The following is a 23,253-nucleotide window of genomic DNA, read 5'->3' as shown; positions in this document are numbered from 1 at the left end:
AGAATATTGAAACAAAAGCCCAGGTGCATAACTTCTCAAAAAAACAGTGAAAGAACTTACACAGTCAATTTCCCAATTACAATGTTCTACAAAAGTTTCCTTTATTCAGAAAGCAAACAGATTCTATAAAATACAAAGTCATAAGCATCACTTGTTGAAAGTTTGGGAGAGAATATGTTCCCTCAACTATCACCTGTTCTCACATGTCCGTTTTGTTAATTACACAGACCCATTGTTTGGATATAGGATTATTTCCTTATTGCAATATGTGTTAGTGGATGTTGTTTAAATGGTGCCAAGAAATAGCATCATTCAAACCCCTTTCACTACTGTTGAGTCTATGTACCCATATCTGTTCCCGCTGCAATACAAAAATGCTGACGTCGGTGATTGTTTTCGGGAGGAAAGTTTTATCAATCACTAGCAATCTCATATCTTTTTCTGTGTGTTTCTGTTAAAAAAAGTGTGTTGTCAATTTGGTCATGGTCTTTTTGCATCTGATGTTACTCATGTGTTCTAAAATCGCATATTTTTATGTGTCTGGTGGTCATAAGCACAAATTGATTTCAGAAAGTTGCTGTAGACTCAGGCAGGGAGGCTTCCTGAAGGCGACCACCAGCTAGAGAGGTAAGTTGAGATCTTGGGGGATGCCTGGACACCGTTGATTGGGCCACCCACGGCCTTTAGGGCATCAGGTGCAGTGGTGTCTTCTGGCATCTGGTTTTCATACCAGCTCCGGACGCGGTTGGTGGACCCTTCAGGTTGAAGCTGCAGACATTGTCAGGCGTCTTGAGGGAGGTCAGGGATCACCAGATGCCAGGTCAGCTTCGCTGGGTAGACCTCCTTGGGGGGTTGGGCCACTCAAATTCGGGCTGTGGGTGTCAGGTGCAGAGTGGTGCAGAATTGCGGAGTCAACGGTATCCAGATTCTGGAGATTAGTCTTTGGGTGAGCAAATCCGGTGCTCATGGGAGAGAGAGTCTGTGAGAAGGTCAAAGGGCAGGTCCTCCAGGCTCTGGTGTTTCTGACTGCTGGACTCGCTGGGGTTCTTGCTGTAGACAGGTCTTAGACAGGACAGGCTGGTAGGGCTGGGGCCAAGGCAGTTGGTGCTCTCTTCTTCTTTCTGGGTCAGCACGGCTCTACGGTCCTTCTTGTTTCTTCCTCGAATCTGAGAAGATAAGGTTCAGGGTCGCCCCTAAATACAAATTGTAAGGGTGTTTAAAGGGGTGTGCAAGTCGAGACCAACGGGTCACTTTCTTGGGGTGGGTACACCCCCTATTAGGCCACCCTGCAGTGGAAGGGGGCCTGAGCCTCTTCCTTTTTGACTGGGTCCCCTAATCTTCAAGATGGAGGGGACTTAGATGTGTACTTCACCTCGACTCCCCCACCTGAGGGGTGGGTTTGACAAAGGTGGCAACACCTCTCTTCCTAGCTTGGATTTCCCACCGATTCTCCCGTCCCAAGTGGGGTGACCCAGAAAGCAGAGGCTCTCCACTGAGGGGTCCAGAAACCTGTCTGGTGGTAGCAAATGGCAGGTAACCATTAAGGAACTACACCAGGGCTGGTCGATTTTCAGGGGGCATCTCTAAGATGCCCTCTGAGGGTGTTTTACATTAAATCCCACACTGGCAACAGTGTGCGTTTAATATGCTGAGAAGTTTACTGCCAAACTTCCCAGTTTTTAGCAAAGCCATTATGGAGCTATGGAGTTCGTAATGACCAACTCCTAGACCATATACTCTTTATGGCTTTGCTACACTTACAATGTCTAGGAATGGAATGGACTTGGACACTGTAGGAGTACAGGGCTCATGTCTCTGTACCCTCGCCTTAAGTCTAGTACACCCTGCTATAGGGGTGACTTACCTAGGCCTCAGACAGTGGGTTGCAGGCATGGCACACAGGGATGTGTGCCAACTTGACCCTTCACTTATCTCTGCACCAAAACACGCGACCTGCAGTGGCAGTGTGTATGTGATAAGGTGCAGGGCCTCTAAGGGTGGTGCAATAAGTGCTGCAGCCCTTAGAGGCCTTCCCTGATAACAGTGCCCTTGGTACAGGGGCAAGAGGGGACCCTGTAGGGCCCCCTTTCTTTCCGCACTTCTGGCAGTTACATGGAGGAAGAACCTCCATGACACTGCTGGCGGTGAGGAACGTTGTAATATGTTTTGCGGTGCCTCAGGGCTCCACCAAGCATATTACAGCCCTCAGACCTCCGCAGGTCTGCCAGGGAATGTGGTTGCAGTGGTGCAATGGTGGTCTGACCGCCAAAGTCCTAATAGGGTGGTTGGACCACTAGTGCGGCATTGGCTGGACTGCTGCCGCCACGCCCATGCGATGTAATCAGGGCCGAAGTGTTATCGATTTGATCTTAAGCCAATGATAGGCAAAAAACTTCAAAATCTTGACCCTAAAAAATTCCATGAGTGGACTAGGCACCAACTCCAGAGGAATTCGGTGAGCATGAGCGAAGGAAGTGCCAATCCATACCAATCAGAAAAAATGGAAACTGGCAAGGGCGTGGATACTTGCAGGGACGTGGTGTGACATTTGAATTTTACAGCGTAGATTTAAACATAAATAAATGCTAACCTTTCAGCCTTATCTAAAGTTCTTCCTATTCAACAGCAAGGACCCAATACTTAGTAAATTGGAGATGTAGGGTTTGATTCACAAACTGCATTTTGTAGTATGTAAAGCAGTAAGTACTACAGTCGAACTTCTTACTACAAATAGGCCTGAGCGTACTTCGCGGATACGCGGAACTCCTGTGAGAGACAAAATGCTCCGCCAAGCTATGAGGAGTTCCTCGCACCGTTTACACTGATTTTTAGGGCCGGGTGTTTGTCCCGAGTTGCAAAATCAGCATGAGTGGCATCACATGCAGCGCAAGAGGGCGCTTGAATGGCAGTATCCTGAATGCGAATGGAAGGTTTCTCTACTTGAGCAGTGGCGACCATCCGCGACCACCTGCATTGAGAAATCTCGCTAGGATGGGGTCTAGCATTGGATTTTTCTTGCTCGCGCTCCCCTACTTACTGTTGGCGAGCGAGTAGAAAACTGTGCTCCGCTCAGTGAGCTTTGCAGAGCACAGAGTGCGAAAAACTCTCCAAATGGAGTGGAGTTCATTGCTCTGGCCTAACTACAAAATACAATCCAGAAACCTATAGGTTCTGCCTCCACTTCAATCTCCACTTGTAAAGTTACTACAGCCTTAAAGATGACAAAATAGTAGTTAACATACTCCAACTCAGCCTTGGAGTAAGTCAAGTACCACACATCACCACTCACAGGCTCTGCAACTCAAATGCTTAGAACATAATGGGTGTCAGGGACTTAAAATAACACGTTGTAGGAAATGAAGTTATCAAATAAAAATGTAATTCATTAAATTAAAAAAGATTGTATGTATATATGTGTATATATAGTTTAATGTTAAATATGTTCATATTGAATATTTTTTTTTTTAATAATAAACTTCATTCAAAAATGAAATTAAACTTTTGTAGACATTTAAAATAAATGTCATTAGTAATACATATCAAATAAAAATGACATGGTTACATTATTTTTTAAGAAATATTGGGCCATATGTATCAACACATTTCCCCATAGACACAGAATGGGCAAAACCCTTTGATACATCTGGCCCATTATTTCTAGATTACATATTTCTAAATAGCGAATTATTTATTAAACATTTAATTGAAAGAGCTAATGTTCTGTAACGTTTTATTAGTTCTGTGTTAATAATAAATGTAAACAATTATTTGACATTTATACTTTATGTTTAATATTTTTTTTAACTTGATTAATTTTCCCTCTAATTTCCCATAAGGCGATCTTTTCTGCGGTAATAATCTCCGCCCACTTGTGAAATTTTACCAGTAGTAACTTTATACTCCTATATTCAGTTGTAGATGTCTTTGCCCGCTGAACTGAGAGAGTGAAGACATGCAAGTCTACGCTTAAGTGTAAATCTGCACTCAAAAATGGTGAGTCGCACAAAAGTATAGATATACCCCTGGGGAGAAGGTGGCCCTGTAGTCTGTCTATACCTGGGTGAGTAGCAGTCTTTCAAAATTAATAGTCAGTGTGGCAGAAGGTTTAACCCTCGTTTGCTCAGACACTGCGGGGACATTGTACCACTAGTCCAGATTCACACTTTTAGTGAAGCTAGCTAGCCACTGGTACATTTTTGTATGTCCATTCTACTTCTGTAGCTGAGTCATACGTGGTCCATAAAGGGGTGAATGCTTACTCATCATCTAGACACGCAGGGGCAGTGTCAAATAGAGAGACGTTCACTTAAGTCCAGAGAATTTGGAGAATGAGGTCAGGGTTCACGTGCCGCTGTTCTTGGGCGAGAGATGACATGGATACAGGCTCTGGCAGAGGCCGGATCCACATCTATACTTTGCACACCAGCTGGGATCTTATGCATTTTAAGCGATCGTGTTACCCCTGGTTTGTCGGAGCCTCGCAGTTGTCCTTAGTACAGAGGCCAGCTCCGGCGGAGAGAGAGCTAGCAGGGCTAGTCGCAGATATCGCCCCCAAACACGAAGATACCATCGCAGAAACCTGACTTTTAAAGAGGCAAATAGGCTCGAAAGGAACACTGAAGAAGTTACTTTCTGGTGCCCTGAGCGGGCTGTTTGATACCTCATACTCCTGGGTGTGTTAAGGCTCCGAACTTATCAGTGGAATCGGCTGAGCTGCTCTCTAGTATCCTTTAATACCATTCTAACTTTGAAGCAGGTGGTGGAAACCCCACCCTATGTAAGTCTACTTTGTGTTTTTATTAACGTAAGCGGGTTAATTTTGATAAAAGATATTTTTTGGGGTGGGTTAGTTGTTTTAGCAAGAACTAAGGTTGAAACTCGCATTAGCAACAATCATTATCCAATGTCATCGTGTGTCTGCTAGAGACGGTGCGAAGCCTCAACTCCTTTCCTAAATACTCTAGATTGAATTGTAGATTGATTTGTTGAAACCTCGGCTCCAAGTTTCATTAAACAAGGAGACAAATAAGAGCACAATCTCTGGCATTTCCCTGACGCAGACCTCCTATTTTTGACGTGTGAAGTTTATAGTCCATTAGCTTTGCAGTGCCTCACCAAACGTAGCTGTTATTTCATGGTGATATGATATACCTCTGAACGCACGATGGGTTTGTATTTGGAATGGTGGGAAATCGCTGAACTGGTGGAGCAACCATCATTTATGTTGTTCTTGTTGTTTTCGGTTCCGGGCACAAACAATGTTTGGCCAGGCTTTCATTTTATTCTGTTTTGTGACAAGGTTTCTGAGAAATGTGTGTTGCTGTACTACAGTCAGTGGGGGAGATGAAGCCTTTTAATTACTCCTACACTGATTAATAGGAACATACTGCAGCAATGTTCCCTATATTTTAAATATTATGTGCATCCCTTGTATGAACTGATTTTTTTTAAATAATGTACTTAATTCATATAGCACTACCTGCTTCCAGGTTTCTACTTCCGTCCAATGCAAGAGAACAAACCACAAGGTCTGAATGGGTTTCAGACGAAGGGACACAGGGACATTTTGAGAGTCAGAAGAATATAGAATATTTTGCTGAGAGGATTGCCTAACAAGTCCCAATGTGGTGGCTTTATATCGATTCTAATATTTCTCTCAAGTTGGGAGTAGGATGGCCCATAAGATTGCCTACTGAAAGCTCAGACATTTTACCATAGACGCAAGTCCTCCTGGCAGTCATTGATGCCTTGGGCCAGATTTGCCTAATATACATATTAAGTTGAATGGTAGGTGGCAAAAATGGGCACATGAATGTAATCAAGAGGGGCCTGTTTCTCAGTAGATTGATGTGTTGCACCGATGACCTTAAAGCCAGCCCTGCCAATCCAAACCTCCTGTTTGGTATTTTATATGTGCCTTCTTATTTTGTCTGAGTTGAAGCTTGTTGGTGAACTTTTTGCCTTATCGAGGGAGTTATCATCAAAATTTACGGCCTGATTTAGAGTTTGACGGACGGGTGTTTACTTTATGAGTGAGACGGAGTTAAGTGCTAAGTCGGCCTGAAGGAATCCTAGCCTGCCAAATTCTGAGATGTCCTCCAGTCCAGCAGCCATCGCTAGCTTTGGCAGGAGCTGGGGTCTCAGTGGTTCCTGTCAGTGTATTGTAAAATTTGATGGACAGCTTCATCAACATGACGGAGTCGCATGTCACACTTACAGTGTTTTTTATTTTTTATTTTCCAAAACAAAAACTCAAAGTGGGACTTTGCTTTGGAAAATATATTAAAAATGCCCCACTCGCCATGGGAGTAGCCCCCATGGCAAGGGGGCATTTTACAATTTTCACTGCCCTTTAGCACCAGGTTGTACATGAAGGTGACAGGCAGTGAAAGCTGGAATGTGTTCGCACACTCTAAATCGGATAGGTGGGCGCATGGTCAAACTCGACGGCCTTTATTCTTTTGGGCATTGGAAAGTTATGTTGGCAGTGGAGATTTAGTAGTCCACATTGTCTATGTAATGAAGTTCTGCCCGACTCTAAAAGAGGTAGGCAAATCTTGAGTTCATCTGCAAGGGTGCTCCATTGTGACAGAGTACCATCCCCGACAAACTAGAAATCAGGCCCTTAATGTGTTGATTCCTATGGCGATATTATTTCATTGTTAAAATGAGAAGAGATGGACATGTACCTTCACCACTATGTTTTGGTAAATAGTGTCCATGTCCATAATTACGGGCTCCAGATTTGGCTAAATGTCAACTTTTTGAATTGGAATGACCTGGTTCCTCACTGTGAGGACTGTAGATGGAGGAGAGCTTAACACTAATTGTATGCTTTCATGTGGATCAGGACGGAGAATTGCAGTTTCAGTGAATTAAAATTGCCTCCAGTTTACCAGCCAGTGAAGTATGTTTAATAGTAGTAACCTTGGACAAAGATTAAAAGCGGTGGTGGATGTGCTCCGAGAAAGCAATGAACTCTCACATCCACCGCTTCGGTCGATATATTTCAGCCATAATGTCTAAAAGCCCTTTCTTCTGGACCAGTATCGCGTGCTGGCTAGGCATGCTACAGTATCACAGCTCATAACTTCCATTTGTCTGTGTTTACTCAATTTAAGTATTTCTTGCTCAGCATTTCCTCACAACATGGAGGCTCTGAGGGGGCGAGCCCTGTAGGCACACATTTGTCAAGTGCAATTGCCTGTTTGATTTACCAATTATTCGACCACTTTATGGCTAAAACATTTCAACCAAAACTGTGGATATGAGAGTTCATTGCTTTCTCGGAGCACATCCACCACCGCTTTTAATCTTTTCCAAGGTTACTAGTATTAAACATACTTCACACACCCTTGATGCACTAGGTATCTCGGGTGTGACCCCAATGATGAAGCATGCCACCAGCTAGGTTAGTGGGTGAGGGGCCTTTTAAGAATACCTGAAAAAGTTTTTTTGCACACAGACGTGTGAAGGACATCCCAAGCAGACATACAATAAAAGTATGGTTGTGTGCTCCCTTTTCTTTATTGACTGCATTTATAAGGGAAGGTGATTGGACTTTCTTCCCACTCTCTATTGTTGTTATCCTCGTAATTACGTTTAACTCATCACCAACAGTTTATATGAAATATAATCCCCTTTTCATTTTAGTTCCTTCTTTTGTGACCCTCATTATATTGTTGTTGTTGTACTACTTTATTCGATATTTACATATCATAAAAGTACAAACAATACAAACATAAAAACAGATATAAATAATCTACTATTCAATGCATTTCATACCATGATTTAACAAGATAAAATCAGAATATTTACATTTAAAACAAAGGGTTCAATAGTACATTAGCAGGAATCGGTATATACATCAGTTTTACAGCTCATCCTTTCTCTTGTCTTAAGCCAACAGTCTGGTACGGATGAACCACGCACTGGCTAAATATTTAGCGATCCCGCATACAACTAGCATAGATGTAACATCTGACAAGAGCATACGCAAGGCAGTTCTGGTCTCTCTCACACCCAGCTCTCTGCATACCGGTTTTAACCATTTTGTTCTAGGTCTTTTATAAACCCTGCACGCGAATAGAAAATGTAAAAGTGATTCGCTTGTACATGGGCATCCTGGGCAGCTGGGAGAATGGGCATGTGCCCCCTTCCTTTCCATACCTCAGTAAAGTTTTTCAGGGGTAGGGTCATGTATCTCATTTTCAGGAAGAGAGACCTGTCCCTAGGGTTTTGGATAAAATCTAGGAAGGGCTCAAGTTTTTTACTGGGTTTGAATTCCATGAAGGCAGTTGTTAATGGCCCCCACTTAGCATGATGTATTTCCTCCACCTGGACCCAATCCCAATATATTTTTTTGATGATATGCTTGTGGGGAGGGGACTGGGTGGTCCAGAATTCTCCCAAACCTAGCTTCAAAACCAGCTGCTTAAGTTTGGTTAACCACGGTATCTTGTTCGCACTATTCAGTGCGATCAGCTCATCCAAGATCAACGCATAATTTGCCAGTTCTGGCGTCCTTCGCAGGCGCACCCAGAACAGCAAAGGTCGAAGGCGCAGCACATCAGCAATGGAATGTATTCCCATATCTAAACAGAGAGGTTTTAGAGGTGTGGAGAGGGGGAGAGCGACCATGTCCCTCACAAACTTCTTCTCTGCCCTTACCAGGTCAGTGGTATTCTCACCTCCCCACAGCTCTGAACCATAGACAGCGGAGGCAACAGCCTTGCCCTCATATGCTACCAGAGCTGGGGCTACAGGTCTGCTAGTAGATAGGCACTGGTTTCTTAGGATCGCTCCTGAGGCTCTTTTGAGGTTTAGGAGCATCTTGGCCACATGGGCGTCCCATTTCATTTGGTTGTTGATCCTAACGCCCAAGTAGTCAAACTCCTCCACCGCCTCAAGTGGGTACCCATTTAGTGTTATGTGCACTTTCCTTGCCTTCTTTTGAGCTGACAGCACCATCAATTTCATTTTAGATGTATTGACAGTGAGCCCTCTCTTGTCGCAAAACAGGGTAAATCTATCCAGTAGCTTCTGAAATCCCGAGGGGGTTTTGGACAGGAGGAGGGTGTCATCTGCAAAAAGTAGGGTTGGTGTTTTCTCCCCCGCCAGGACTGGGGCATCCGCAGGGTCCTCCCTCAAATGGTCCACCTCCCCATTGATAAAGAGGGAGAACAGTGTTGGAGCCATCACGCAACCATGGCGGACCCCCCTCTGCACAGGCACCCTCCCTGTTAATTGCCCTTGGTCCCCCCCATCTGATCCTGGCATAATTTCCCTGGTGCATCCTTACAATCAGCTCCAAAAGGTAAGTGGGGAACCCCATGTCAACAAGCACCTTCCATAGCTTTTCACGTGGAACTAGGTTGAATGCCGTTTTTAGATCCATGAAAGCCAGGTATAGGCTGCCCTTGGCAACAGACACCGTCTTCCAATATACAGCACAAAGCCTAAAGACCTGGTCAATTGTTCCCATGTTCTGTCTAAAACTGGCCTGAAAATGGGAGAGTATCCTACCTTCCTCAGCCCAGGCTCCTATTCTTGTGACAATGACCCTGCCAACTACTTTCTGAATTACATCGATTAGACTTATTGGTCTATAGTTGGCAGGGTCCTCCCTGTTGCCCTTCTTGAATATGGTCACTACATCCACGTCCTTCCACGACTCCGGGATAGGATGTCCCTGGAGTAACAAATTCATTAGGAGGGCGATGAAGTCCGACCACAATTCGGGTGCATACAGGAGTAGGTCGCCAGGTAGCCCATCCGGGCCAGCTGCTTTTCCCGGGGGAATGTTTAAGATGGCCTCTTGTACTTCCCTAGCGAGAAAAGGTTCAGATATACCAGAAGGCTCTATTTATTAGATTCCAAAACATAGTGGAATCTTTCAAGCAGGCCGCTTTCTTGAGTTCTTGCCAGTAGTCTTCCTCCCACTCCTTTTTAGCCAGTTTGATGGTTCTCTGGTAGTCTTTTCGGGCTTCTCACAGCTAGTGGGTCTTTCTTCCTAATTGCAAATGCAATCGCCTTTCTCTTAGCACTGCAAACTGTAGTGTACCATGGGGTTCCCTTCTTACCAAAATTACTCTTGGGGAGCCCTCTCTTCGCACCCAACATAAAGAAGGCCCCGATCTTCTCTGTTAGATTTTTATAGGGGTCAGCTGGTTTACAACCTGGAACAGTTGTCTTCATGGTCTCAGAGGCCGCTAGATCAATTGTTCCTGCTTGTACTAACTCCTGAATGCTAGAGAGTGTATTTTCATTACACCGGGCTTTATTCCATTTTAGCTTTCGATTATAGTGTGTGACGGTTACTTCTTTAGAGAGCATTGGTGGGCCGATCCTCGATACCACTTTGTTTAGCCCTTTACTTTTCATACAAACTGGATTGTGGTAACTATCCTGGGTTTCCAAAACCTCCATATCTATTAGGTTCCCCCAGGAACTAATGTCGAGCATGATATAATCAATGCGCGACGGGAAAGATAGTCTGTTATATGTCATCGCCCCATTGGGGTCTGAGGGTGTCCTCCCATTTAGAGCACGTAATTTATATTCTAGCGTTAAGGCATTCAGTTGTATGGCTCTAGCAGACAATTTCTGAATGGGGTCAGGTTTAGTGGAGGGATGGAATGCCTTATGTCCTCGTCGCTGGCTCCCGCCAGATCTTCTTCAGCTAAGGGTTCATATGTACAGTTCATATCTCCACCTATAATGACAGTGGCCAGGGGGTGATTGCCTGCTAGAGCTGTCTCGAGAACTGCTATTGTTGGGGAGATGTGACCACCCGGGGTACCTCTTGCATATACACAGAACAGTTCTACTGGTGTTGCTACATGTGGGTCTTTAAGGGAAAGATGGAGTATATCCTCTGACGGTAGCCTATGTACCCTTACGGCCCAGTTTAGGGCCACACTGATCCATATGTGGAGGCCGCCAGAAGGGCGGCCTCTCCCTACCGTTGTTGCTGGTATAAAGTATGACTTTCATTATATGTATTCATCCGTCAGTGGCTGTACCTAGCAAATGCATATATCTTGCTTACGTCTGATGTAGCTATTGTTTGATGTTGCTCCTTCTTTTGTTTTTTCGTGATGCAAACAATACAGTCCATTTATATTCTTTCCATGAAGTGGTATCCTAATGGTGCATTTGGTGTTTGACAGTTCAATTGTGATTTATGTTGGATTATAATCTTTCCCACATTTTGTGTGGTCATACCTATATGGACTTTATCTCATGAAGTGATGGCAAGGACAAGATTATTTCCTTTACAGTTAGAACACTTTATTTGTATAATCTTTTTGCTGTTAATGAGAATCTCTTTGATGTCAATGGCATGATAAAGGATTTGCTGTTTAGCCCCATCAGGAAAATCTCTTTGAAAAGAGCCTACTTATTCTGAGTTTTTCATTGCAGATTAAGCTGGGAAAAACTGGAACATGACAGAGGGAATGCTTTAATTATTTTGACCTTAGAATCAAAAAGGCGACTAAATTCTTCAAATTTGTTTTTTGGGTTTGTTTGTGTTAATAGATGGTGGACCATTGGTGCCATGTATGAATATTTCAAAAAGATTTGGCCCAAATGCTGTCTGGTGTTAATTGACGATTTACTCAAAGGATTTACATTTGAAGTGATGTTTATTATACACACTTCTGGTAGCGCAAAGATGTTCCAGATTTAACATGGTTTGGATTGGACACCAGGAGCATTCTTTCTTCCTAAGTATTTTTTTTCTTTATTGAGTTCTTTGATGTACCAGGGTGAAGACAATGTGTTTACAATTTTTTTTCTGATCAGTGCATGATCGTTCATCAATCAATCAATCAAAGATATTTATAGAGCGCACTACCTACCCGTAGGGTCTCAAGGCGCTTGGGGGGGGGATGGGGGGGGGGGTGCCGCTACTGCTCGAACAGCCAGGTCTTGAGCTTCTTCCTGAAGGAGAGGTGGTCTTGGGTCAGGCGCAGGTCGGCCGGGAGGGAGTTCTAGGTCTTGGCGGCCAGGTAGGAGAAGGACTTTCCTCCTGTAGTGGTTCTACGGATGCGTGGGACGGCGGCGAGGGCGTGGCTGGCAATTCGGAGGTGGCGTTTGGGAGCGTAGAAGTTGATGCGGTGGTTGAGGTAGCTCGGGCCTTGATCGTGGAGAGCTTTGTGTGCGTGGGTGAGGAGACGGAAGGTGATTCTCTTGTTGACCGGGAGCCAGTGCAGGTCTCTTAGGTGTCCGGAGATGTGGCTGTGTCGTGGGATGTCGAGGATGAGTCTGGCTGAGGCGTTCTGGATGCGCTGGAGTCTTTTCTGGATCTTGGCAGTGGTTCCGGCGTAGAGTGCGTTGCCGTAGTCCAGTCGGCTGGTGACGAGGGCCTGGGTGACGGTCTTCCTGGTCTCCGTAGGGATCCACCAGAAGATCTTCCGAAGCATGCGCAGGATGTTGAAGCACGACGAGGTGACGGCGTTGACTTGCCTGGTCATGGAGAGGGAGGAGTCCAGGATGAAGCCCAGGTTGCGTGCGTGGTTCGTCGGTTTGGGTGCGGTGCCCAGGGCGGGGGGCCACCAGGAGTCGTCCCAGGCGGAGGGCGAGGAGCCCAGGATGAGGACCTCCGTCTTATCTGAGTTCAGTTTCAGGCGGCTCGTCGTCATCCACTCGGCTACCTCTTTCATCCCTTCGTGCAGGTTGGCTCTGGCGGCGGCGGGGTCGTTGGTCAGGGAGAGGATCAGCTGGGTGTCGTCGGCGTAGGAGATTATGTTGAGGTTGTGTTGGCGTGCGATGGCCGCGAGGGGGCTCATGTAGACGTTGAAGAGAGTAGGGCTCAGCGAGGATCCTTGAGGGACGCCGCAGATGACTTCGGTGGCCTCTGACTTGTACGGTGGTAGGCGGACTCTCTGTGTTCTTCCGTCGAGGAAGGAGACGATCCATTCCAGTGCCTTCTCCTGGATTCCGACGTTGCTGAGGCGCTGCACTAGGGTGCGGTGGCAGACCGTGTCGAAAGCCGCGGAGAGGTCTAGGAGGATGAGGGCCGCTGTTTCTCCGTTGTCCATCAGGGCTCGGATGTCGTCGGTGGCGGCGATGAGGGCGGTCTCGGTGCTGTGGTTGGCACGGAATCCGGACTGCGATGGGTCGAGGGATCCATTCGTCTCGAGGAAGGCGGCCAGCTGTTTGTTGACGGTCTTCTCGATGACTTTGGCTGGAAACGGGAGTAGAGAGATGGGGCGGTAATTCTTGAGTTCGGTGGGGTCTGCTGTAGGTTTCTTCAGTAGAGCGCTGAGTTCGGCGTGCTTCCAGCTCTCGGGGAAGGTGGCGGTGTCGAATGAGGTGTTGATAATGTCCCGCAGGTGGGGTACGATGAAAGCGTCGGCTTTGTTGAAGACGTGGTGAGGGCAGGGGTCGGTCGGAGATCCGGAGTGGACGGAGTTCATCATGCGGACGGTGTCTTCGGTGTTGACCGGGGTCCAGGCGCGGAGGGTGGTGGTGGGCGGCGTTGCTGCGGTCGTGGCGTGCGTCGGTTGAGTGCTAAAGCTGTTGTGTATGTCCGCGATCTTGTTGTGGAAGTAGGAGGCGAGGGAGTTGCAGAGGTCTTGCGATGGGGTGATGTCGTTGTTTCCGGCGTTGGGGTTGGAGAGCTCTTTCACGATGTTGAAGAGTTCCTTGCAGTTGTGTGCGTTGTTGTCCAGTCGGTTCTTGAAGGCCGTTTTCTTGGCGGTGCGGATCAGTTGGTGGTGTTTCCGGGTGGCGAGCTTGAGGGTGGTCCTGTTGTCCGGCGTGGGTTCCTTTCTCCAGGCTTTCTCGAGGGCTCGGCAGTTCTTCTTGGAGCTCTTGAGTTCGTCGGTGAACCATGGGGCTCTCTTACAGCCGGGTCTGCTGGGTGGGATCCTCAGAGGGGCGAGTTCGTCTGCGCATTTGCTGATCCACTTCGAGAGGTTGTCGGCGGCCTGGCTGGGGTTCGCTGAGCTGGCCGGTGGGTGCTGGCTCAGGGAAGCGGCGAGCTGGTCGGCTGTGATCTTGTTCCAGCTTCTTCGGGCAACCTGTTGCTGGTGGTGGTGGATCGTCGTTCTTCTGAAGGTGAAGTGGACGCATCTGTGGTCCGTCCAGTGGAGTTCTGTGGCGTGGCTGAAGGCGATGTCTTTGCTGGATGAGAAGATGGCGTCGAGTGTGTGTCCGGCGAGGTGGGTGGGGGTGGACACCAACTGCTTGAGTCCAAGGTTGGCGAGGTTGTCGAGCAGGGTGCTGGTGTTGCAGTTGTTGTTGTTCTCCAGGTGGAAGTTGAAGTCCCCCAGGAGGATGTAGTCAGCGGAGGGGAGGGCATGCGGGCTGACGAAGTCGGCGATGTCCTCGCTGAATTGTGTGCGTGGTCCCGGGGGTCGGTAGATCAGGGTGCCTCTGAGGGTGGTCTTCGGGTCGGTGTGGATCTGGAAATGCAGGTGTTCGGCGGAGGGTGGGGTGTTGTCGGTGCTGGTCGTAATGCGGATGGTGTTCTTGTGGATGATGGCGATGCCTCCTCCCACCTGGTTGGCGTTGCGGTCCCTCCGGGTGATCTTGTAGCCTTCTGGGATGGCGATGGCGATGTCGGGCGCTGATGAGGCGTTCATCCAGGTCTCCGTGATGAAGGCAAAGTCAGGGGCTGTGGCGTCTAGGAGGTTCCAGAGTTCGATGGCGTGTCTGTGGATGGAGCGGGTGTTGAGCAGGATGCACTTGAGGTGGTTGCTGCTGGTGTTCGGCTTGGCAGGTGCTGGTGTCGGGCAGGTCCGGATGCAGGTGAACTTGCAGGTCTTGCAGCTGAAGGGTCCGTGGATGCATCGTGGGGTGGCTCTGTAGCATCCCGGGACTCGGCCGGTGTTGAGTGCGATGAGGGTGGCGGCGGTGTACGTCAGTCGGGTCGATCGGGGTCCTCGAGGGCCAGGGGTCCTGGCACTGGGCGCGGTCCAGGCGCGGACGGGCGTAGACGGGCTTACCTTTGGCGCGCCTTCGGCGCAGAATCGGCGCGCCCGCTGCGCGTGACCGCTGCACGTTCGCACGGTCGCCATATATGGCGAAGTGCGCGGGTGGGCGGAGCAGCTGGGAGGCGGGAGCGGGGAGGGAGCAGAAGGAAAAAAGGGGCGGGGTCAGCGGTGGTGGCGGGAAGCGGGGAGCGGGGAGGGAAGACGGAGGGCGGCAACAGGCAGGAAAAAAACAGGCAATACAGCGGGAAAAACAACAATCAGAGCAAAAACAAGTCTACACAGTAAATACACCAGGGGCACAGGGTGAGGAGCACCGATCACGGACCACGCCGCACGGAGGGGGCGTGGTCACGAGGCGGCAATCGGGCAGCGAGGCACAATAGAAGGGGAGGCACACGCAGCAGCTGGTGGCCGTGCGGCGCGGGGGTGTCCTAGAACTAGGTCACACTCACCTGCGTCGCACGGTCGCCATATATGGCCAAGTGCGCGGGTGGGCGGAGCAGCTGGGAGGCGGGGAGGGAACAGAAGGAAAAAAGGGGCGGGGTCAGCGGTGGTGGCGGGAAGCGGGGAGCGGGGAGGGAAGACGGAGGGCGGCAACAGGCAGGAAAAAAACAGGCAATACAGCGGGAAAAACAACAATCAGAGCAAAAACAAGTCTACACAGTAAATACACCAGGGGCACAGGGTGAGGAGCGCCGATCACGGACCACGCCGCTTGAAGGAGGGGGCGTGGTCACGAGGCGGCAATCGGGCAGCGAGGCACAATAGAAGGGGAGGCACACGCAGCAGCTGGTGGCCGTGCGGCGCGGGGGTGTCCTAGAACTAGGTCACACTCACCTGCGTCGCACGGTCGCCATATATGGCCAAGTGCGCGGGTGGGCGGAGCAGCTGGGAGGCGGGAGCGGGGAGGGAACAGAAGGAAAAAAGGGGCGGGGTCAGCGGTGGTGGCGGGGAGCGGGGAGCGGGGAGGGAAGACGGAGGGCGGCAACAGGCAGGAAAAAAACAGGCAATACAGCGGGAAAAACAACAATCAGAGCAAAAACAAGTCTACACAGTAAATACATCAGGGGCACAGGGTGAGGAGCGCCGATCACGGACCACGCCGCTCGAAGGAGGGGGCGTGGTCACGAGGCGGCAATCGGGCAGCGAGGCACAATAGAAGGGGAGGCACACGCAGCAGCTGGTGGCCGTGCGGCGCGGGGGTGTTCATGAGCTAAGTAGTGGCATTATTACATTTATTAATAGTGTCATTCACATCATGATTCAATGAAAACCAATTGTGTTTTGCCCTGAATCTAGTGACAACATTATGTTGTTTGGTATTAGTCAGGTCCCAAACTCACTTTGTCTGTCTCTTAGGTTGACCAATGTTGTTGTTAATGGTGAACTTAAAACAAAAGGGAATTTAATGGTGACCGTACCAATCCACTGTGATGGGATCCAATTATAGAACACAGTTTGTTTGGTGATTATGAGATTCAAGATGGCCTTTTTGATGTGTGTGGGTTTAAGACGATGTTGGATCAAGTTATTCTCATACTGGAAGATAGCATAAGAGGATGACATGTTGTTGTTAGGATCAACCCAGTGAAGGCTGAAGTCTCCTGCAAAAATGTGATTACCACAGGAGCAAATAAGATAGGAAGTTATATATACCTTCTTTGAGCACGTAAGTGTTGTCCTTTAGGTGTGACTTTGTGGCAGCACCATGCTGATTTCTATTATTATGTTAGTGGTTGGTCAGTGGGGCAGCAATTTGTAAACTGGTTTGTAAATTCTTTACCATGAATGCGATCAGTGCAATTAGGATAGCTGAATTGGTAGAAGAACAACCCCCTCTTGCCAGTGTTTTTGCTTCTCTGCTGCCCTTGAACTCATATGATCTGTAATGATTCCATTACTGTCTAATTAGACCTGTCAAATAAATTCACTGAGCGTGATTCCGCTGCTCTGTGCAGGCACCAACACTCACAGCAGTCAATTCACAGACTAAAGTCTGCTGCATTTCTCTTTCCTCCTGCTCTACACAAATACTTAACAGCTACATACATACAAAGTGCTATCTACTGTATGCCTCCATTTTCCTGCATTACGCAGGTGCAAACACTTTCTAGCAAAACACATTCAAAGAGGATGCAGTCTGTGGCTTGCCTGCCTCTTGAGGTTCAAAGACACATGCTCGTCACAGCTACACACACTTTGACATTGTGCAATATACTATGAATGAATGAATGAATGTTGGATTTATCGAGTGCATGGTTACCCTGGAGCGTCCCAGCGCTGTTCCACTGGGGAACCCGTCCTGGCTTTTCCTGTGAGATGGTCCCTTTACTAGGCATCCCCAAGGTGCAGCCAGGCATCCCTGGCGGTGATGGGGCCAGAGTGGAGATTAAGCAAGCTATTGCCCAGAGTTGCAGAGTGGAACTCCATGGTTAGAGTGGCACAGAGGCGAAATTTATCGGGCCCGTTGACATTGGTCCTGCACCTGGACGCATCAGGAATTGAACGCTGGTCCTGGGCCGACCTCTGCCGCTTCTAACCATTGAGCCACACTTCTCCACTATATGGGTATCTTTCTATAGTGTCTATAGTCTATAGTGTACAGTTAAAACAACCTTAACAGCTATCCTCATAGAGATGGAGATTCTACTATCAGTATCCATAACCTGCACACCCCTCACATGCTTACTTAAGTTTTGTTGAAACCATCCATTCTTTTTCACTACCCATGGAAACAATCCTCGCAGTTTACATGCTTGCATGCACGGTGCAACCAACAGCCCACTTTCATTCTTCTGCACTACATTGACTCACAATCTCCAAAGTTCACGGGCATGCACGTGGTGTGCTGTCCCTGGCTTGCATACATCCTTCTGCACTTCAGAGGCATAGAGTCATCATTCAGCAACAACATCTGCAATCCACTGAGTACTCTTTTGTCTTGGCATTACACAGGCGCACATCCTACATAACTAATCAGGTACACACAAGCACAATGTAAAGCATGTCATGCACTGACTCCATTTGGATTGCTTACACTAGAAATGTACATACTCTAGATCCACATCTTCTTCCATGCACTATGCTTATTTATTTTTCTCCTCCTCCAACGCCTTCGCCCCTTGTGGGCCCCTGGTCCCCATTTCGACATAAAGCTGAGAGAGAAGCCACACTCTAAGTCTGCCGTTTCAAAGTTCCTGGAAAGCAAGCACAGGCTTCTCAAAAGTGACAGTTTCCTATCTCTGGGACCCCCCAGCTCAGTCTGTGGATGAGGGTGTGGCGGACAGTCCGAGTTGCACACAATAGGACCGCCTCCTACTGTATGCTTCTCTATCCCACTACATTACACGGCAGAGAAGCTTTTCTACTGTAAAGTTGCTGCATGATTTTAAATCCCTGTGCATTTCACTCATTAGAAACACGTTCATTAAATCAGCTGCATACTTGTGCGGTGTTACCCCCATAATATACACCCACGCACCTCAACACACAGACTGTAATTCATCTCGTTCCTTCCTGTGCCTCCCCACGCACATTCCATACTGTAGTCTACAGCAGTACACAATATGTGCTCTTTTACCACTCCACTTGCACTTACTGCGTGCTTCACCCACTCTCGAAAGCACATGCCACACTCACTGCTCCCTCAGAGCCAGAATAGTGTAGTGGCAAGGTACCATTGTATTAGAGGAAACCCAGCCAGCGGTTCAGTTGACATTTGTCCTGCATGTGGCATGGTATCAGTTTAACCTCTTGAACTCCATCAATAGCCAATATACTCGGCAGATGTGGCTGTTTGCCTTCAATATTGGTTGCTCCTATATTATCTTTTAAACACTCCAGTCGTATAATTTTTACAGTCAAATTTAGTTGTTTAGTACATCTGACACTGTGTTTTTAGTAGATCCATAAAAATGCCACTATGTATTCTTATAATCTCATTTGTCAAACAGCCTTAATGATGTTTGAAATTATTGGTTTTACTGTTGTGAAAAAAGATGGGGCAGCCATAGCGATGATCTGCATCTGTCCCTCCCCCCCACCCTTCACCTAGTGAACGGTTGACATCAGATAAATTGCCTCTGGGTTGTACCATTTTCACTGGAGCCGGATTCAGCTGGCTGTTCCTGTCAATTGCGAGCAGCGGAGCCTGTGGTGTTAATCTCTGCTCTGCCTGCTCCCCTTATATTTGATTTCCTCACTTATATTCCTTAACTCAAATGAAACCATGGCAGAAGGCGAAGAGGACTTTCCCTGCGAGGGAGTAGTGACCCAAGCGGCATTGAGCACCCCTCTCAGTGTCCTCATGCCAGAAATCCAGTCCTCGGATTCCTGTCCCATGAAGCGGATTGTGCTGCTAAACTCTCTGCTGGGAACCTTTGTAAGTATTGCCGGTGCTGTAGCCACAGGGTTGCTGTGGAGATGCTGCTGCTACCTTTTATGCGTGAAAGTACAGTAACTATTTGGGGAGACTATAAAGTTCGATTGTTTTCCATGCCCATGGGTGGGGTGATCCCACTGATGGAAAACTTGATATTTAACGAGTTGCTGCATGGTTACTCTTTACAGTTCTGGTAAAATGGGGCTGGAGTAATACAACGTCTGTTTCCTTTTAGGGTTGTTTGGCTGATGTTAAATGGTGTGTTTCTATCAAAACTAGAACAGACCTCCGAAGAAAATCCTAGACGCGCGATCTCTGTCTTAAGATGTTAGCTTATATAAAGCCTTCCGCTGCTGCCAATGACATTGCGAGAGAGTTGTACTACCGAAATAATAATTTGTGTGTATTTGCCGTAAATCCGGCATGCAGATGCAGGGCTTTAAGAGGACCGGGTCTCAGACCCGGCAGTAATTAGATAACGACTTTGGGACGGGTCCTTGTCACGGCTCTATAGTCCTGCAGTGTAACTGTAGTGCCAACCCGACAGCACGATCTGTTACCGAGGTCTCAAAAACCCTTCAGGTAACCAATCCATGTCAGAGATGCAATCCCTGTTAGCATTGAAAAGATTTGACTAAATCTTACATTGCCTATGACGATTTGCTATTTTTCATGATGTTGTTTCTGTCTTATTTCATGCTGTTTTATACTTTGAACTGAGTTGCCTCCAGATACCTGAGTGAGCTCAGGTTGTGGGTGGGTGGATGTTTATGACAGTTCATGAGTGAGTGCTCTGAAGCGGAGTCTGAAAGCAGTGCGAGTTTCTCACAGTGCCTTCACGGGGCTATAGCTGTGTGCAGACTACATGCACATCCAATGCTTGCCCCCTCTGCAGACTGATAGTCACGTGTGTGCTAATGGTTTTTTGAGAAAGTGTGATATATGCAGATGAAGAATTTCAGAAAGCAATGGCGAGAAGAAGACATGGAACGACCTCCCTCAACACACCAGGGCCTCCTCCTCACTTCTTGAATTCTGCAAGAAGCTGAAGACCTGGCTCTTCGGCTAAGTCTGCAAGTTGTGATAAGAGGAAGGGGTCCCAGTAATCAATGAGCAGTTTACTACATAGTAACAAAAATGAAAAAACCAAGAAACACTTCTGTACACATTGTTTTAATCACAATGTGAAATGTATATAACAAATATATATTTGTTATATACATTTCACATTGTGATTAAAACAATGTGTACAGAAGTGTTTCTTGGTTTTTTCATTTTTGTTACTATGTAGTAAACTGCTCATTGATTACTGGGACCCCTTCCTCTTATCACGTTGATAACCCAGGTCCCAGTGACACTTTCTGGGTATAACCCCTTGTGAATACTCAAGTCTGCTAGTTGGGCACTAAAACACCCTTAGTCTTATGCCTAAATGCCTGCTGCAGTGCCTGGATACACTCACAGGTGATTACCTACGCAATACAAATCCACAGAACAGAAACATGTCGAAAGTGTTTAATAGAGAAACTACCGAAGAAAGTGGTGTGAAGGGGAAAATAGGTGTGTCTGCAGCACTTCGAAGACCACTAGTCCTCCCACAGGATCGAAGTACTGGTTAATTCACAGTGCTATATTTTCAAAATGTAAATACTTTCCACTCTAACCATTCATAACAAAATCGTTGCTGTTGTTCATTTATTTGATACAGCTGAAAAGCATTGGTGAAGCCAATTAGGTCTGACTTGCTTTAGGTATATTTGTTTGTTGTTGACTGACATGTCTGGATGCAGCAACAGAAAACTCATAGAGAGGCACACACATTCTGGTCCCGGGGCACCCTGTGTAAAGGACATCATTTTGGTTTGCATGTTTTAAGCCACACTGGTGATTATAGGCCCATTGCTCTTGGAAAGGATTCCTAGTTACGCTTATTTGAACCCACCCCTTTTAGAGACCCTTCACCTTTTTCATCCTGTTGGAAGCGCAGATCCCAGGAACTCACATTTTGTTGGTATGCATGGTTTGCATAACAGTTTTCGATTAGAGCAATGCATTTAGAAAACCATCCGTCCCCTACCTGCGCTGAGCTCTTTAAATGGTCCCGTCTCGGTTTTCTTGCCTTTGCTTATTTTCCCAATAAAAGCAGAAGACAGGCTTTGTTGAATTTGCACAAGCATACACATTTTCATGGCTTGAAAGACTAACTAGTGATGTTCAGTTTAGTTTTTGTGCAGATAAGGAATATAAATTGTCCTGGGAGTGACTGTCTCATAATTATAGCATACCACACTATCTTATTCATAACATTTATTGTAACCGATCTATGTTAGCTGAAGACCAATGTAATGGTATTATGTGTCACATAAAGCTACATTCATACATCTCTACACTCAGACTGTCTTTCTTGTTGCAGCGGAAATGTGACTTGCAACATACAAATCTTTGGTGCAAACTCGAGTACAGGCTGCACTCAACCAGATGGACCTTTTTGTCCTGGACTGAGGCGTGACATAAACAAATCAACAACAATACATCAATGACAGTGTAGCACATTTGTCTCCACAATGACAGGCGATAGTATATTTGCAAATTGTGAATGTTTATTAACAGATTAGTTACTTTACAATCTCAAATCTTTTAACATTGTCAAAGGCCAAAAGTCAAGGCATGAGTATGTTAATTAGTGTAATTCAAATCAATACAAAAGAGAAAAGACAGATTGCCTAAAGTTGTCATAAAGCAGATGGAGCAAATTCCGTTTCCCATGAAGGGAAATTCCCTCGGATACTAAACAAGAGAAACTTTGGAAAATTGTGAGAGAAGTCAGGCAGGGGGTGTCAGAAAGTAAAGCCTCTAAAATGCAGAATCAAATAAAGATTCAGTCAGGTAGGTGAGATTGAGTGTGTTCAGTAGTCTGACTCTTTGAGCAGAAGCAGAGTGAATATGTCTTCTGTGCTGAGTGGAAAGGGTATCTAAAACTTACTCGCTCAGTAAGGCACAATTAAAACACATTTTTGAGAGTATGCAACTCTCCGTACGATTCTCATTGAGGGAAATAGAATCCGGATCGAACATTTCACAATATCTTGATGCTTGCCCTCTTCCCAGCCATCACATAATTGAAGACTCTCTTGCATGACCTATAAATCGATATCTCCTAGCAGGATGATAAATCAGGGTCAGCATGTTCTCAGAACAGGTGCAGTGATGCATTTTTTAGCTCTCCATCAAACGCATACACGTAAACATTCTCACAGGAACTTTTAAAGAAGAGAATGATCTACCCTCATATACCCCAGGCACCTTCATCCTTTCATGGGGCTGTGATATTATTGGTCATTAGACATTATTATCCCTGGTATCAGAAAACTAGTTCCAACCAGAGCCTGTTGTCACAATCCCTGGAAGATGTGTGGAGCACCCCAAAGGTGATGGCCTCTCATAGCCAACATTTCTGGTCCTTAGATCCAGTTGGACTGTGGAATTGAGCGCAGTGCCTCATTTTGGTGCAGGTGTCCCAAACCAATGTGGCAGCTAAGTTTAAGCTAGCCTCTTAGGGATGTGGCGTGCAAGGCCCGTTCCACAGTGATGTGAAGTCATACTTCCTCCTGGATGCAGGTCATGGGACCAAGTCTTCAGCTATGGTTACTCTACAGTCTTGCACCAGATAGTTGAGTCCAGTTACACTTGTGGGCAGTCTTGATCATATTTCCAGTTTCATAAAAAAAGCCCTCTTTTGATTCTTCCTCCAAGTTGTTGAACCTAGCTCCCAGGCTGTGCATTTATCATTTGGGAAGAAAATCACAATTCTTCCGGCAAGCAGAGAGTCTCTAAGTGTGCATGTAGAAGCGCTGGAGATTAATCTCCCCAGGGTTCAGGGACACCAGCAGGCTCCAATTAATCACATGAGAGATCAGGAAAAGCAGT

General features: G+C 46.9%; 1 protein-coding gene across 2 annotated transcripts in view; it reads left to right on the top strand.

The window, feature by feature from the left end:
• The window catches only part of TMCC2 (transmembrane and coiled-coil domain family 2), a 524,849-nt gene that overhangs the window by 332,220 nt on the left and 169,376 nt on the right, over positions 1–23,253 (top strand). Inside the window, exons 1-2 of one of the 2 annotated variants that reach the window (XM_086923446.1) lie at positions 4,516–4,723; positions 19,181–19,326. The exons of the other annotated variant lie outside the window; for it this stretch is intronic. Coding sequence (XP_086779572.1) covers positions 19,252–19,326 — 75 coding nt within the window. The 5' untranslated portion in view covers positions 4,516–4,723; positions 19,181–19,251. Of the gene's footprint in view, positions 1–4,515; positions 4,724–19,180; positions 19,327–23,253 lie in introns of those variants that run through there. 2 annotated transcript variants of the gene reach the window in all.

The sequence above is a fragment of the Lissotriton vulgaris genome, chromosome 5 (assembly GCF_964263255.1).
Source record: "Lissotriton vulgaris chromosome 5, aLisVul1.2, whole genome shotgun sequence".
NCBI classification, from domain to species: domain Eukaryota; kingdom Metazoa; phylum Chordata; class Amphibia; order Caudata; family Salamandridae; genus Lissotriton; species Lissotriton vulgaris.
Note: the sequence above shows the minus strand (reverse complement) of the source record. Positions and strands in the feature narration are given on the sequence as shown.